At 43.0% G+C, this 16,853-nt stretch overlaps 1 protein-coding gene and 1 long non-coding RNA gene across 7 annotated transcripts in view; one reads left to right on the forward strand and one right to left on the reverse strand.

Annotated features, from left to right (window-relative positions):
* The window catches only part of NFE2L1 (NFE2 like bZIP transcription factor 1), a 31,838-nt gene extending 22,657 nt beyond the window's left edge, over nucleotides 1-9,181 (reverse strand). For 4 of the 6 annotated variants that reach the window (XM_035134332.3, XM_035134331.3, XM_035134330.3 and 1 more), the window contains exons 1-3: nucleotides 9,067-9,181; nucleotides 3,642-3,833; nucleotides 2,821-3,332 (exon numbers count right to left, since the gene is read on the reverse strand). In XM_035134332.3, coding sequence (XP_034990223.3) covers nucleotides 2,821-3,330 — 510 coding nt within the window. In that variant the 5' untranslated portion in view covers nucleotides 3,331-3,332; nucleotides 3,642-3,833; nucleotides 9,067-9,181. Of the gene's footprint in view, nucleotides 1-2,820; nucleotides 3,333-3,641; nucleotides 3,834-8,116; nucleotides 8,137-8,666; nucleotides 8,787-9,066 lie in introns of those variants that run through there. The other 2 variants (XM_035134325.3, XM_035134327.3) reach the window with 2 other exon arrangements.
* A 495-nt stretch (nucleotides 9,182-9,676) lies between these two features.
* Nucleotides 9,677-14,834, forward strand: LOC132593033 (uncharacterized). Its single transcript, XR_009558454.2, has 2 exons — nucleotides 9,677-9,992; nucleotides 10,886-14,834. It is a non-coding gene; the product is annotated as an uncharacterized LOC132593033 (long non-coding RNA).
* Nucleotides 14,835-16,853: the final 2,019 nt, after the last annotated feature.

Here is a 16,853-nt window from a genome sequence, read left to right on the forward strand (position 1 = left end):
TTCTATTCGGGATAACAGCGGGAAACGGATTAAAACCCGGGGGTTTCCCGCGAAAAACGGGAGACTTGGCAGCAATGATCAGTGGGCAGGTTAAGAGATCAGTTGAACATAGTTTCCCATACCCATTGCTCACAACTTTGGACAATGCACAAAACTGTTCATGGGCAACCCTTTCTTCTGTCCGTCATCCTCCATAGCATTCACAATTGACCTTGCAATAATCACTACTGATATAACACTTCAGTGTTTTAGGCATTAGGCCAGAACCTGATCGTTTAGGAAGGCCTTCAGCTGAAAAACTTCTTTCATTGTTATAAATATATTAAGGTTGTTTTCCTTTCTCTTTGTTAAGCAGTCACAACTGCTTAGCACTATAACAAACAGCTCAGAAAATTCCATCCACGTTGCATCTAGCAAGTGCTTAAACACAAACTAGAGCCAAACCTCCCTTCACAAAACCTTTCCTGAAGCATATTATCTTCACTTGAGCTGCTCCTCTACGGACATAACACCTGTCCACCTATATCCAATAAAGCCTGTATTGTCCATTCAAAGCAAACCCTAAGCCTGCTTCTAATCTGTGCATCACCCAGTGAATCACTAGCACTAAAACTACTGGTATATCTCATAATGAGAAAATAATAAATATGTAGCCTTTATATGGCAGTTTGAGTTAGTGGGATTGTGCATATATACAACTCTACATGTCTATCAAACCCTTCAGCTTTCTGTCCTCCTTTTGTGTTCAGGGACTTCCCATTTAGGAGCGGAAAACTGCCGCTGGGCACCATCAAAGCTTGTATCATTTCCCTCATATCCACACTGTATTGCAGCCTGTGCCTGAATTTAAGTTCTCTGCACAACTTAAAAAAAAGGAGAGGAACTCACTGCCTCATTGCAAGCAAGGTGACTATGTCCCTATCCACACCATGAACCTGAAGTTTTGTGCATGCTCAGTATCTGCACATCAGTAGTGAAAGCACATAATTGGTATAACATCGCAATTAATAAAATGAGCCATGAATTGGAAAGCGCACAATTCAAATACAGTATAGTCTCAGCTCTCAATTCACTAAGGCAAATCATACTTTACTCAGTCCACAACTGACAATAGGGAATAGGAAAATGGCTTGGTGGCTTGCATTGCTGTAGCATTATGAACATGAAGTGTTCTGAGTACTTAAGTGCAGAATGAAATATTATATACTTCTAATAAACCCATGACAAGTCCATTCCATCCCCAGATCACACATGATCAGCACAAAAAGATAGGAAGCAAAATGAATGAACCCTAAAAGCTGCTCCAAAATAGGAGCGTCTCTGTACTGCACACTTTCTATCCCTGTCCTACACACACACCTTGATCAAAGTCAGAATCAATGCCATGAGACCAACACAAAACTTGTTCACCCTTTGGGAGCCTCATGAGTTTATAAGAGTGAACAAGTACCTGTATTGTGTTGGTCTTCAGATTCATGGTTGAAGAGCCTACTGATTGTCCTTGTCCACAAAAAACCCTAGTCTTATATTTGTGTTTTTTACATTGTAACCCTAGCAATAGAAAGTACACGTGTGCATACACACACAAAGGAAAGTACCAGCAACCCTCACTCTTCCCTTACAAATTCCTTTCACATTTCAGCAAGTCACTATTTACAGAACTTTTTAAATATACAAAAAATGCTATTCAACTTTTCAACGCAGTATTCTCATTTTTTAAATTACAATAATGGATAGTTAAAATGGATGTTTTAAAGATAGCATAGTCTTAAAATATGAGAAATTCTAGAACTACAACCATCTTCTTCCTCATTCCTGTAACAATAATCCAGAACACAAAAGATGTATTTAAGGATGCAAACTAGTATCCCCTGCTTTACCAGAACAAAACAAAAAACCTTCAGTTCTTTAGCTTCAATCTCCCGTTCCAAGCACCCCACATGCACATCCACACACACACTCCAATCTGAGTGGGTCATTCTCCATTTCTGTTATCTATTTCTTCTGTAGGGGAAGCCCCGCAAACTGAGAGATTTCACTTTTGGTTTCCAAGGATAAGATCTCAGAAACCTTTAGCCTATTTTTGCCGATTGTAGGGATGAGAAAACATGACAAGAGCGGAAGGCAGCCACAACAGCTGTTTCAGCAACTCCCAGGCTGGCCACTAGCTCTAGTAATACTATACATTTTCAACACAAAGTATCAGGGATTAAGGGTGGTCTGGAAGAGATTCTCCATGACCATTCTACCCTGTGTTTGAGAGGGATTTGAGCACCCAAGTAAACAAGTCGGCTATTTAAATTCATCACTAAGCAATGCACAATACAAACAGGTCAAACCAGAACAGGCATTCATGAAGAAAACCTTATGAGACAACAAGGGGCGGGAAAAGGAAGGCAATAGGACTAGGCAGTCATTGTACGCTGGAATTAGAAACTAGGATGGAGCAGGAGACCTGCTTTACCCATTGCTCCCCTGAAAAGCAAGTAGAAAAATCTCCTGGAAGTACTCCAGAGCTGAGTAAATCACTATCCATTTGATACGTGCAGTGAGACTATTACCTAATGCTGCAAAATAAGCAGGTGGTGTTATTGAGAGAGATGCCTCCTGAAAGCTCCAACAAAAGAACTGCTCTAATTTCAAACCAACAAACATCTTACCAAAAAGGGAAATTTCCCAATATCCACCCAAATCACTGAAATATTAAGCTACTGACAATAATTAGCACTTTTATAGCTGCAAGTCACAAATAAATCCTCAAATAGTTCTCTTTTCCCCACCACATCAGTACACAGATTGTGCCTGAGGGTAACAACCTACCTCTTTGGTTAGATCACCATTCATTGGAGGAGCCACGGCACCTAGGTCTTCCAATTCTTCACCAAATCCTTGTTCAGCTCCATTTTCCCTCACTTCATTGTCTGGAACAGTTCCATCTTGCAAGCCACTGCCATTCTCAAGGGCAATGCCTGTATTGGGTTGGGCACCAGAGACAGAACCTTCAGAATCTCGGTGTACCAACCAGGCACTGACTTCTGTGGTGGGCACCTGGAACCTGTCCAGGGCCCTCACCTGGTTAAGAAGCCGTCGAGCTGTGAAATAATAGTCCAGGTCTACACTTTTTGGATGGATGACATAGCCATCTAAAGTGTTCCGCAGGTTGTGGAACTGTGTCTGGGTGTAAGCAGAACTCTGGCCCAAAAAGATCTCTCGCAGAGGGGGAAGATGTGAGTTCAGGTAAGTATCTACATCCACCCTCACACCTATTAAGCTGAGGAGAATGGTGAACTGGATGAGTCCTTCAGTGAAATATTTCTTCAGAGAAAGCATTTCTGGAAAAGGAAAAGCAAATGCATGTAGCAGAAAATGTACTAAAACTCACACTATCAAGCTAACTCTCCACAGTTATTTAAAGAATGAAAAAATCAAATTTAAAAAAATGTTCAAACCCCATTTAAAAAATAAAACCTAAAAGCAATCATTACCACCAAGAGAGTTGTTAAAGTTCTAAAGATCTCCCGAAGAGAGAAAGCTGTCTCCCAGCAAGAGGATTCCTATTTCTGCTGCTCTCTGCCTATCCAGAGACAAAAACTGTTTTGTAACTAAGCCAAGGTAGTTGCATATAAACCCACGTGACTTACTGTCTCAAAGAGTCCACATGCAGCAACTTCCTTGAGTCTTAATTTCCCACACCGACTACAAGATGGGACAAGTCCTCTGGAACAGCTGCAACTTCGCTCTTTCCTCCTCCTCCTCCTTCCTCTAGTCCAAGATTCCAGAGCAGGAAAATGTTCAAAGACTCTTCTGCTGCTTGCTTTGGGTTTCGTCAGAAACTGAAACACAGCCAAAACATGAAGGTGATAAAACACTAGAGACACCACCCTTTGGACACTGTTCAACACTGAAACACTTCATTACCTATGGGCCACAAAGAAAAAAGTGTGCACAGAGTCTATGTAATTCACCAAGTAGTATATCTTGACACACCAAAGTTATATTTAGGTCAATACTGTCCTGGTTTGCTTATCCTCCTCCATTCTATAGCAACATCATCTTTTACTTCTCTCCACTCCCCTTTGACTCATCAGCAAGACACAACAAAGAACCAACTGATAATAACCTTGCAAATAAAGCTAGTGCCCCACTTGCTTTTCACCCACCCTTTATCCTCTATCCCAGCTGTTTACAGCCAATGATTTTGAAACAAAATAAAAATAAAATAGAAAAATTCCTTCCAGTAGCACCTTAGAGACCAACTACGCTAAGTTTGTCATTGGTATGAGCTTTCCTGTGCATGCAAACTTCTTCAGATACACTGATTTTGAAGTATGCTGATTATGCTTTTATTCAGTATGAGTTTCTGGTCAATTTACATTAAGTATAAGTGTGAAGCCTGGCTTTCAGGTTTTAGAAGGGTGTTATTCATCAATGTGGGGACGTGGGTGGCGCGGTGGTCTAAACCACAGAGCCTAGGGCTTGCCGATCAGAAGGTCAGCGATTCGAATCCCTGTGATGGGATGAGCTCCCATTGTTCGGTCCCAGGTCCTGCCCAAAGCACGTCAAAGTGTAAGTAGATAAATAGGCCCCGCTCCAGCGGGAAGGTAAATGGCGTTTCCGTGCGCTCCTCTGGTTCGCCAGAAGCAGCTTAGTCATGCTGGCCACATGACCTGGAAGCTGTCTGCAGACAAATGCCAGCTCCCTCAGCCTATAGAGCGAGGTGAGCACGCAACCCCGGAGTTGTCCGTGACTGGACCTAACGGTCAGGGGTACCTTTACCTTTTACCTATTCATCAACGTACATCTCTGCAGCTACTTCTACTTCACACACAGGGCTTGCTGGCACTTCAGAACAAAACCCACATTTATCCAACAAATGCAGGACCAAGAATACTATTAAGCTCCTGCTTAACATGTTCACTTCCCCCTACTTTTGTCCCTGCTCCAGAAACGGCCAAATCCTATTATTTCCATTCCAGTCACAGATACCTACCATATATATTTGTGATACTGTGGGAAAGCCAAATGACCTCACTAGCCACCCCCACCAGCTTCTTCCATTCTTTTCCATGGTGCCTTCCACCACTTTGGAATATTCATATTTCCTCAATTATTAGCTACAGAACTCTGAATTACTGTATATACACATCAGTTTGAAAGAATCTTCCAACATTTCCCCACAAAGTTTATAACATCATAATGCTTACAGAATACACATGCAGGGAGTGTTTAACTATTAGGGGTCATTTAACATCCTGAGCTTATGTATGAAAAATCTAACCACTCCCTGTGACCCTTAATCTAACTTGCAGCCCCTCTGGTGGTTATAAGGAACCATGGAAACTGTACAGAGAAGGATGGACAGGAAGTAATGAGCCACAGTTCCTAAGAGTTTAATTCAAAAGGGAAAGGCTAGAGCACATGCTTTGCACACAAAAGGTCTAGGTTCAAATCCTGGTGTCTCCTGATAGGGCTAGGAAAGCATCCTATCTGAAACCTGGAGAGCTGCTGCCATCAGTTTGATAATACTGAGCTAAATGGACCAATGGTTTGACTTAGTATAACGCAGCAGCCCCCAAAGCGTGCGCGCGCACACACACTCACACCATGGGAATAGCCGGAGGGGTGCAGGTAAATAAATAAAAATACTTAATATGAGTTGCAGATAGCTTAGTTCTGCCCCCCAAAACACAAAAGTCCTACCCCCTCAACATAAATCCTGGCTACGCCCATGACTCACATGCAAGTTCAGTCATACCTCGGGTTGTATCCGCTGCGGGTGGCGTTTTTCCGGGTTGTGAACACAGTGGACCCGGAAGTGTTTACTTCCAGGTTCCGCCGTGCATGCATGTGCAGAAGCACTCTGTCGCGCTTTCGCGCATGCATGAAAGCGCCACTCAGGTTGCAGACTTTTCGGGGTGAGAATGGCACCCAGGAACAGATCGGGTCTGCAACCCAAGGTACCACTATTCTTAGTTAGCAAACTCCCAAGGACATGAGGGTGCATGTACAGTATAGCATTAAATTACTATTAAGAACCCACTTTTGACAGTTGTTAAGCCACATGAGAATAGGGAAGGCTTAGCATGCCCATCACAAAATTGCTGGAGAGAGAAAATGTGTTTGCACATCATAACATATCCATAACATATCTTTGTTTTTTTTTAAAAAAATAAGAATTATACATAAGCCTTAAGTAGAAAGATGATAGCTTGCAAGCCTTCCTGTAGCATTTCAACACTTTTGCCTCACTTAACCTGTAACATTTGTTGTAATCCACTCTTAATCTTTGTTCCATCAGTTGTCACCACCAGCAATAAGATAGGGGGGGGGGGGCGGGACAAGAACTTTCAAAATCCATACCTTGATTTACTAAGTGCAATCATGTACTCATCCTAATCTTTGTTCTGGTGTACTATCACATTTCAGTGTCCCTCTCTTTTCCTTTCCATCAGAGACATGTGATTTCAAAGTTGTTGTTGTTGTTGTTGTTGTTTAAAAAAACCTAGGAGAGCCAGAATTCCCCAACACATGTTCTCCAGCATGCTTGCCCCCTCTTTAATCCTAAAATCTGTCACTATGGCTTTCTGGGCTCACATTTCAGTCTCATTTTAAACCTTCTCAAAATGCATCCAGATAACATGGGAGACAGCCTGGAGAATTCCCCCTAGGCCAGTCACTACCATAAAATCCTTTTTCAGACAACCAGAGAGCCTGTACTTATTTATACAGCACCACAAGGATGCACATCTCTAACAGTTCTGAGCTTTCAAAAAAATTAAATTCCATTATGAAATCCACAGCCCCAACCAACCCCAACCCCAACCCTCAGCTCTTTAAACCGTTTTCTCAACTGAGAATGTAATTTTCTCCTCACATTATACTAGAACAATTCCGTCTAGTTTTTCTATTTAGACTTACTTGCAAGCTTTTGAAATATTTCCTACTTGTAAGGTAATATATATATATATGAATATATTTAAAAATATTATTTAAACTGTAAATGACTAGGTTAATATTTAAAAATCTTAATAAAGGCAGGTTAGTCCTACAGCTACCCTCTAGACAGAATCAGTGTCATGTACATTGAGTTAAATGAGCCTTCTGTACATAAAAAGCCAATTTGACAATTTCTCAAATATGAGTATTTACACTGTATCTCCCAAATGCATATACTGTACATGCATTTTCACCTGAAGAAAATAGATCTAGTCTAGTCTGCCTACAAACTATGAAGCCTTGCTTTGACATATCATTCATGTGTGTTTTATTTTTCCTTGTAGCCTACAGTATTTATGAGGGTGGGATGGGCAAAGGCAGGATGAAACAGATAACAACATTGGGAATAAGAGAAGACAAACTGTCCAGTCTGCATGTTCCAATATCCTCATACTAAGGTTCCAATTCTATACCCTCTTTCTAGGAGTAAGCCTCACTGAGCTCCATGGGACTTCTGAGAAGAAATGCTTATTAACCTCCAAACAATCATGCATCCTGATTATGACATGCCCCATACGGGAATATTTTAAAGACATTTGTTGTACTGGTAAGAAAGGAGAGCATACAAAATGTATATACTGTACAACATGACAAAGAGATGTAAAGCCTAGTTGAAAGAATTAAACAGTGTAAATAACATAGTTTATTGGTGTCTTACACCATAGTTTTAGAAATAACTTGTAGAATCAATGGGAAACAATTTAAAATCAGTATTTTAAATTTGTCTTTTATTCTTCCTGATTTAAATCAATCTACTCTACTTGGTAGGGACGTGGGTGACGCTGTGGCTTAAACCACAGAGCCTAGGGCTTGCCGATCAGAAGGTTGGCGGTTTGAATCCCCGCGACAGGGTGAGCTCCCGTTGCTCGGTCCCAGCTCCTGCCAACCTAGCAGTTCAAAAGCAAGTCAAAGTGCAAGTAGATAAATAGATACTGCTACAGCGGGAAGGTAAATGGCATTTCCGTGTGCTGCTCTGGTTCGCCAGAAGCAGTTTTGTCATGCTGGCCACATGACCTGGAAGCTGTATGCCGGCTCCCTCGGCCAATAAAGCGAGATGAGCACCGCAACCCCAGAGTTGGTCACGACTGGACCTAATGGTCAGGGGTCCCTTTACATTTACCTTTATACTTTTCTTCAGAACGACAGCAAACAGCCCTTATAATTCACAGGCTCTTTCATTTTTTAAAATTTGCATACCACCTCTCTACCCTACTGTACCGAATGTGGTTTACAACTCAAACCTACAACGAAAGTCACACTGCCATCCTATGCCCACACCAAGAATCCCTTCATCCGCTGCCGAACTACTCCCCCCCCCCCGAATTTTGGAGTAACCCCTCCCACATCCACCTGCACCATCCTTTCTGAAGTCCCTGCTTCAGGTTGCTTCATTTCCCAACAAAACTGGGGAAACCAGAAAAGGGAGATTCCCCAGCCCTCACTTCTCCAGGCCAACTTTTAACGTTTAACAACCCCTCCATACAGCCCCAGCAAACCAACTCCTTTCCTTTCCTCCTCTAGCCCACGTGGTGTCCTTTAGCTCTCAAATCCCCCGATACACCCTACTCAAACCTTTCCCCCCCCACTCCACAGCTTCCAGGCCCTTCCCCCACACTTCCATCAGCCCACCAGCCGCCGCTTGCAAGGGGTGGCCTCAGTTTGCCCCCTACCCTTCCGCAGCCTCCCTTGACAAGCGCACCACACGCGGCTCCTTTCTCCTCAGCTTTCTGCTGCTCTCGGTCTTCCCCGCCGCCTTCTTGTACTCTCGCCGCTGCTCGCCCAGCCCACGTTTCTCCTACCCGCTTCCCTCCCACCTGGCCTATTCACGGCCAGCGTTTCTTTAGCCCCCTCCCATAAATTCGCTCTCCACCAGCGGCCCAGTTCTCTACTGCGGACCCGTCTTGCCCCCTCCCCTTTGCTCTTTCTGTTTCTCCCCCCCCCCCCACACCTCCGCTTTATGCTTCCCCCCTTTTAGTGGTACCCTTTTAGTCTCCCCTCCTGCTTTGTTTAACTCCACCCCCTTCCCCTCATATAGCCCTATCCTCCTCCCCACCCCACTTCGTTTCATACCTTCTCTTCCCCAGCTCCCGTTGTTTCAGCACCCGCCGCTGCCTTCGGGCGGGCCTTGCCCCGGAGCCGGTCCCGAGCTCCAAACAGCAGCACCCGTCTACCACCACTCTTCTCCCCGCCCGCCGCGCTGCCTCGTCCAATCCTCCTCTAAGACGGCAGCGAGCGACAGCTTGTTTGTCCAATCAGAAGACAAGCAGCGCCTCCCAGCTCCAAACCTCACAGCGAGTGACATCATAACGGCCAATCGGAGCGCGCTCAGGGGGAAAAAAACGGTAGATGAGGATGGCATTTAAAAAAAAAAAAACCTGATAAGGGGAAAGGCCCAATCGTTATAGTAGTGGGCCGGCCGGACTGAGCTGACTGACATCACAAATTCGCCAATCCGTTAAACGCTCGCGTGGTTCCCCCGCGCCATGTGGTTTGAGCGACGGAGGTAGCAACCAACCGCCGATCGAATAGCTACTACGGTTGTTCCCATTGTCTTTGGACAGTGTTGCCATCCGCAACGGGTCCTTAGCCCTCCCCCCTCAATACGTAATCTCCGTACATTCATAGCGGCCTGGATCTCACTTTATGAGGGAGCGACATCTTAGGTAGGTTGCCACGGGCAACCAAGGACGAAACCTCAGAGGCGGGGTGGGTGGGGACGACCTGTGGGATGTGAAACACAAGAGCAGTCAAGTACAACATCCCTAGAGTGGACATAGAAGGGGATGTCCCTAAAAGAGTTGGGCTGGCAGCCATTTCTCTCTTTTACTCCGGACTTCAAGCAAGTAACATCTGCTTAGTCAAAGATGCTCTCTTGGCTACCAGCCAAGAGAGAACAAAAGAACTATCTCCTTATGAGATAGATTCCAGGTGTATGTAACTTTTTCTAAGCAAAATCAGTCTGCCTTCTGGGATGTTATATGTGAACAGGATGATGTGTGAGTAAACTCTTTTTATATTCTTATAGAAGACTGTGTTGTGTCTTGTCTTTTAGGAAGGAATAAGGGGGGAATACCAGGACATTATTATTATAGAGATTTTAGTGAACCTGAGCAACGCATCTGCGTGAGTTTTAAAGGGGGAATGTTAACTCTGCTAAGTTGTGGAACTTGTTAACACAAGTTGGAATAGGATATAATCAAACAATATAGCCTCTCCTGCATCCCTAAACATTCCCACAAAGGGTTAGTGACCCCAGCATTACATCTTTTTGTGTATTTTTGAAGGATTGCGTTGGATTGTGGTTTTGAGTTGAGTGGTATTTTTCTGAGAGTACTTCCTGGTGAGCACATGGTGCTTTGTTCCATTGTGGGGGATTAGGCCACCCCTCCTCTCCCTCAGAGTTCACAGTGACCCAAGGCAGTGAATATTTGTTTTGTTTTTTGAGATTTTGTTTTTAGAATTTTGACACATTTTGAATTTTGAATATTTTTCAAATTTTTGAAGTCTATTTTTTTAAAAAAATACTCATTTTATAATAATAACACACATCAAACAAAGAAAACATTACACAACAATACAATGAGAAAAATACCACATAGAAACAAAAAGAAAAAATACAAAAATTTCACACTTATAAATCTAATTTCTTTAGCATTTTAAGGTGACTTCCTCAAGTCCCCCCTATCTGAGCTTCATTATATATCAACTTTAGCAATTTTTAAATCATAATTTCAACCACATTATTTTTCTTATCCGACATAATTTTCTCTCATTAACTACTTACATTTCATTACTATATAAATTCTTAAATACTAACCACTATTTTTACACCTACAGCCTATAACAACTTCCAAATAAATTTTGAATTTCTTCCAATCTTCTTCCACAGACTCTTCTCCCTGATTACGTAGTCTCCCCATCAGTTCGGCTAGTTCCATAAAGTCCATCATCTTCATTTGCCAATCTTCCACTGTTGGTAATTCTTGTGTCTTCCAGTTCTTGGCTATCAGTATTCTCGCTGCTGTTGTGGCAACAATTTGTTCTTTTTAATTGTAAGATGGCTAGTGTAGTTTTTGATGGTGATGCAGGGCAAGGAATGCCTATGCTGAATGAACACAATTTTATTCCATGGAAGAAACGTTTGATAGCATTTTTAGATGCAAAGCATGTTTTGGATGCTATAGAAAATCCTAAGCCTACTGGCTCAAGTGAAGAGGACTTTGCAAAGATTAAGTTATGGGAGCTACAAAATAATAATGCCAAGACTATTATTTTTAGTCTACTTCGTGATGAGCATCTATCATTAATAAATAGTAAAGATGATGCATCTCAAATCTTAAATGATATTGAACGCATGTATAGAGAATATTCCAAGAACAACTACAGAACCTGGATATGTCAATTAACCAGACTGAGAATGAATTCTAAAGAAGAATTCATACAGCACATCCTCAAGTTTACTGAGATTGTTGAAAAGATTGACTTTACTCCTAGGCCTTTGGATGAAGAGACAAAGATAGCAGTTTTGCTAGCATCTTTAGGACCGCAATTCAAGACATTTGTAAGCATAATGCGACATAGAGAATGTCTAACTTTTAAAGACCTGATCAGTCATTTAAGAGAGGAATGCAGAGGGAGATCTGAGTCTCCAGTAAGAACTGCTAGAAGCAAGAACAGTAATTATGCGTCCAAACAATTTGTAAAGTCAAGAGAGGTGCCCAAGAAAGTGGTTTGCTTCAATTGCAGAAAGGAAGGACATATAGCAAAGAACTGCAAAGCTCCCAAAACAAGGAATTCCCACCCCTTTCAGCCAAAAGGGGAAAAGAAGGGGAAATTTGAACGTACCTTGTGAAAATAAACATAAGTGGATTTTATATTCTGGAGCATCTTCACATTTCTGTTTTGAAAAGGACTATTTTAATGAGATAAATTATGATGAAGGATCTGAAATTGAGATTGCAGATGGCAACATTGTTAAAGCAGAAGGTGCAGGTTCTATGGACTTGAAATTCAATGTAAACGGAGAATCTTTTAAGACTAAAGTGTCTATAGAGTTCTTTATGTACCACAATTGAGCTCCAATTTACTCAGCGTGTCCACTTTGGACAGAAAAGGTTTCCAGATTACTTTTGAAAATGGAGAATGCAATGTAACTAAAGATGGTGAAGTGTTTGTTCAAGCCAAGCTAATAAATGGTGTATATGAGATTGCTCTTTCAGAGAACCAGTCTGCAAAAGTAGCACACTGCAGCCAGAAGGATGAAGCTGATCTGAGCCTGTGGCGCAAGAGGCTTGGACACAGGGACATCAACGTTATTCTGGATCTACAGAGAAGAGATCTTGTAAGAGGTTTGCAGGTAACAGAGAGCAAGAGAGCTCCAGCAAAGTGTGTAAGTTGTGTTACTGAAAAGGCTGTAAAACCTTTTCCACGTTGCACAGAACAGAGAAGCACCAGAGTGCTTGACATTGTACACACTGACTTATGTGGATCCTTGAATGTTCCATCGTCTGGAGGCAAAGGATACAGAGTAATGGACTTACAAACTTGTAATACAAGTGCACACCATGCAATTTATTTTGATGAACATAGCAAAGTTGACATTAAGAAAAGTGTTATCGGCTGTTCCAGAGAGTCAGAAAGGATTTGAGAGTTTGCATACTTCCCTTTTGAAACCCCACAAAGTACTAATCTGCCCTCTAGTGTCACAGCCCCCCCCTACAGGCAGCGCAGCAGAGGACCAGACCCCTGGCGGCACCAGAGACGAAGAGGAGGGCTCAGATGGGGACCTGCCGGTGTTGGAGGAGGATGAGGAAGCTGATGCAGTCACAGAACCAGAGGTCAGACGCTCATCCAGAACCAACAGAGGTGTCCCACCATTATGGCTGTCCTACTTCGCAGGGTCGACGTTTCCACAGGAACCTTCCACGTGGGAAGAGATACAGGAGATGCCAGCTGCTGAAGCCAGTCTCTGGAGGAAGGCCGCGCAGGAGGAGATGGATGCACTGCATCAAAACAAGACCTGGACACTTAAAGAGCTACCTCCCAGTAAGAAGGCCGTTGGCAGCAAGTGGGTTTTCAAGGTTAAGAAGGGGTCAGGAGGAGAAGTGCAACACTACAAAGCTAGACTAGTAGCACAAGGATTTTCACAACGTTTTGGTGAAGACTGTGATGAGGTTTTTGCACCAACCGTGAAGTACAGCAGCGTAAGAATGTTTTTGAGCATTGCAGCCTCCAACAAATTACAAGCACATTGACATTGCTACTGCTTTTCTTCATGGGCAGATTTCTGAGAAAATTTACATGAAACAGCCCAAAGGTTTTGTAAAACCAGAAGAGGCACATTTAGTGTGCAAGCTGCAAAAGGGACTTTATGGACTTAAGCAGGCTGCTAGAGCCTGGAATCAGAAGTTGCATAAAATGTTGATGCAACTTGGATGCAAGCAAAGCAGTGCTGACAAATGCTTGTACAGTAAGTCAAATAGTGGACAATTTTCATATATCCTAGCATTTGTTGATGGCTTGATTATTGCTACAGCAAGTGAAAGAGACTACGCACAGATAGTAGAACACCTTAGCAAAGTGGTGGAGGTCAAGGAACTAGGAGATGTCCAGTATTACCCTGGGATTCAAGTGGAAGGAGAAGAAGACGGCTCATTTCTTCTCGGGCAGAGGCAAAAGATCCACGAACTGATTGAATGTATGCAGATGCAAGATGCGCACCCAGTTGCTACACCTATGGCCACAGACTTCTTGAAGAATCAGCAGGATTTGAAGCCGTTGCCAGATAACAGTGAATACAGGTCGGCGATTGGTAAACTTTTGTATTTAGTTACCACATGTAGACCTGACTTAGCAAATGCTGTGGGGATTCTTAGCAGAAAGGTGAATTCTCCCACTGAGCATGATTGGGCAGGTGTAAAAAGGGTGGTGCGGTATTTGAAGGGTACAATGAAGTATAAATTAAGGTTACCAGCTGTCAGAAACCCTAAGTTGGTTGGGTACACTGATGCAGATTGGGCTGGGGACAATGCTGATTATAAATCAACAAGTGGTCATGTTTTTATGTTTGGGGGTGGACCTGTTGTATGGGGTAGTTATAAATAGAGCTGTGTAGCATTGTCTTCCACAGAATCAGAATATGTTGCAGCAACAGAAGCATGCAGAGAGGTTGCCTGGCTCGATCAACTCATCAAGGACTTTGGGTTGGTAAGAAAGGGACCTGTCAGCTTAATTGAGGTCAATCAGAGTTGCCTGAAGCTGACGCAAAGTGAGAAGTTCCAAGCGAGAACAAAACATATAGGCGTAAAGTACCATTATATACGCGAGATGATCCAGGATGGACTTGTGGAACTGTCTTACTGCAGCACCGAAGAGATGGCTGCTGACATCCTGACAACGACCCTGCCAAGAGAGAGTTTCCAGAACCTACGTGTCAAGCTGGGACTTTGGGTGGTTAAATAAAGTTGTTTATGTTTTTGTGCAGGCATCCCCAAACTTCAGCCCTCCAGATGTTTTGGACTACAATTCCCATCTTTCCCGACCACTGGTCCTGTTAGCTAGGGATCATGGGAGTTGTAGGCCAAAACATATGGAGGGCCGCAGTTTGGGGATGCCTGTTTTTGTGCATGTTGTATTGCCTGAAAAGGGGTATGTGGGATGCGAAACACAAGACCAATCAATTACAACATGCCTAGAGCGGACATAGAAGGGGATGTCTGGGCCAGTCAGATGTATGGGCTATGTATTACAGGTGTATGTAACTTTTTCTAAGCAGTCTGCCTTCTGGGATCTTCTATGTGAACAGAATGATGTGTGAGTAAACTCTTTTTATACTCTTATAGAAGACTCTGTTGTGTCTTATCTTTTAGGAGGGAATACGCGGGTGGCGTTGTGATCTAAACCACAGAGCCTAGGGCTTGCCGATCAGAAGGTTGGTGGTTCGGATCCCCATGACGGGGTGAGCTCCCATTGCTCAGTCCCAGCTCCTGCCATCCTAGCAGTTTGAAAGCACAGATAAATAGGTACCGTTCAGACGGGCGGGAAGGTAAACGGCTGGCCACATGACCCAGAAGCTGTACGCCGGCTCCCTCGGCCAGTAAAGTGAGATGAGCGCCGCAACCCCAGAGTCATCTGCGACTGGACCTAACGGTCAGGGGTCCCTTTACCTTTTTACCAAGACAATATTATTATAGAGGTTTTAGCAAACCTGAGCAACGCATCCACTGTGTGAGTTTAAAAAGGAGTGTTAACTCTGCTAAGTTGTGGAACTTGTTAACACAAGTTGGAATAGGATATAATCAAACAATATATCCTCTCCTGCATCCCTAAACATTCCCACAGGACCTGTGTGAATGGCAGCTGCCAAACTTTAAATACTCACTTTGCCAGTGTTGAACTCAAATCTGAAAGGAGCTTTTGGATTTTAAAATACCATAGGGATGATGAAAAATCTTTTCTCCAATCCTTCAAAAATATTTATACAATTTATGTAGCATTTAGTTTGTGAATTTCAGATTTGCAATTTACAGTTTAGAGCAGGCATCCCCAAACTTCGGCCCTCCAGATGTTTTGGACTACAATTCCCATCATCCCTGACCACTGGTCCTGTTAGCTAGGGATCATGGGAGTTGTAGGCCAAAACATCTGGAGGGCCGCAGTTTAGGGATGCCTGGTTTAGAGGATAAAATAGAGAGACTTGGGAAACTCATTTGACAATATTTAAAAAAAATTCCTTTCAGTAGCACCTTAGCGACTACTACGTAAGTTTGTTTTGGTATGAGCTTGAGCTTTTGTGTGCATGCAGTAGCGCAATCCCACGGACACAGGGACTAGACGCAGAGGCACTTGGACTTTATTATAGAGGATGAGAGGGTGGGGAAGGGGGAAGGGTATTACTCAGAAGGGTAGGGCTTGCCAATCAGAAGACCAGCAGTTCGAATCCCCGCGACGGGGTGAGCTCCCGGTGCTCGGACCCAGCTCCTGCCAACCTAGCAGTTCAAAAGCACGTCAAAGTGCAAGTAGATAAATAGGTACTGCTACAGCAGGAAGGTAAATGGCATTTCTGTGTGCTGCTCTGGTTCGCCAGAAGCGGTTTTGTCATGCTGGCCACATGACCTGGAAACTGTCTGCGGACAAACGCTGGCTCCCTCGGCCAGTTAAGCAAGATGAGCGCCACAACCCCAGAGTCGTCTACGACCTATCAGTCATGGGTACCTTTACCTTTAAGGTGCTACTGGAAGGATTTTTTTTATTTTTTCCAACTACAGCTACCTACCTGCAACTAGAACATTTGACAATGTACACGGTTTTCTCATACCCAATAAAACTTTAAATTCACTTAGTAATTTAAACTTGCAAGTATTCCAAACATGACATGGTATGAAACTGAAAATGACATCAAGTAACAGAAAGAATTTAGAGCCAAAATGTGAGAATTTGTGTATGCTCCACTCTGTTTCAAAACACCCATTTTCAAAATGTCACAATTTTGGATTTTACCTACCAGAACTTGGAAGTTTCAAAAGCCAAATAGAAGTTAAATCAGAAACTTAGGGTTTTGAGTTACTGTATGTTACATATTTACCTATCTTTCATTAAAACAATACTCAAAAACACAAATTTGTTTATTGATCATGCACGGCCTCTCAAACACATTGGAATCTCAAAACAGGATCTCACAATGCTTACATGTTAAGCTTTAAAACTATTATCATCTGCGCCCTCTGCACAAGCAAATCCTTCTATTAAAATGTTCACCCAACCAAGGATGAAATTGCCACTAAATACACATTTTAAAGTGCAATCCTATACACAGCGATTCTGAAGTCTCATTAAGTTCAGCTGGGCTTACTCCTAGG

Source organism: Zootoca vivipara, chromosome 12, assembly GCF_965207765.1.
Source record: "Zootoca vivipara chromosome 12, rZooViv2.hap1.1, whole genome shotgun sequence".
NCBI lineage: Eukaryota > Metazoa > Chordata > Lepidosauria > Squamata > Lacertidae > Zootoca > Zootoca vivipara.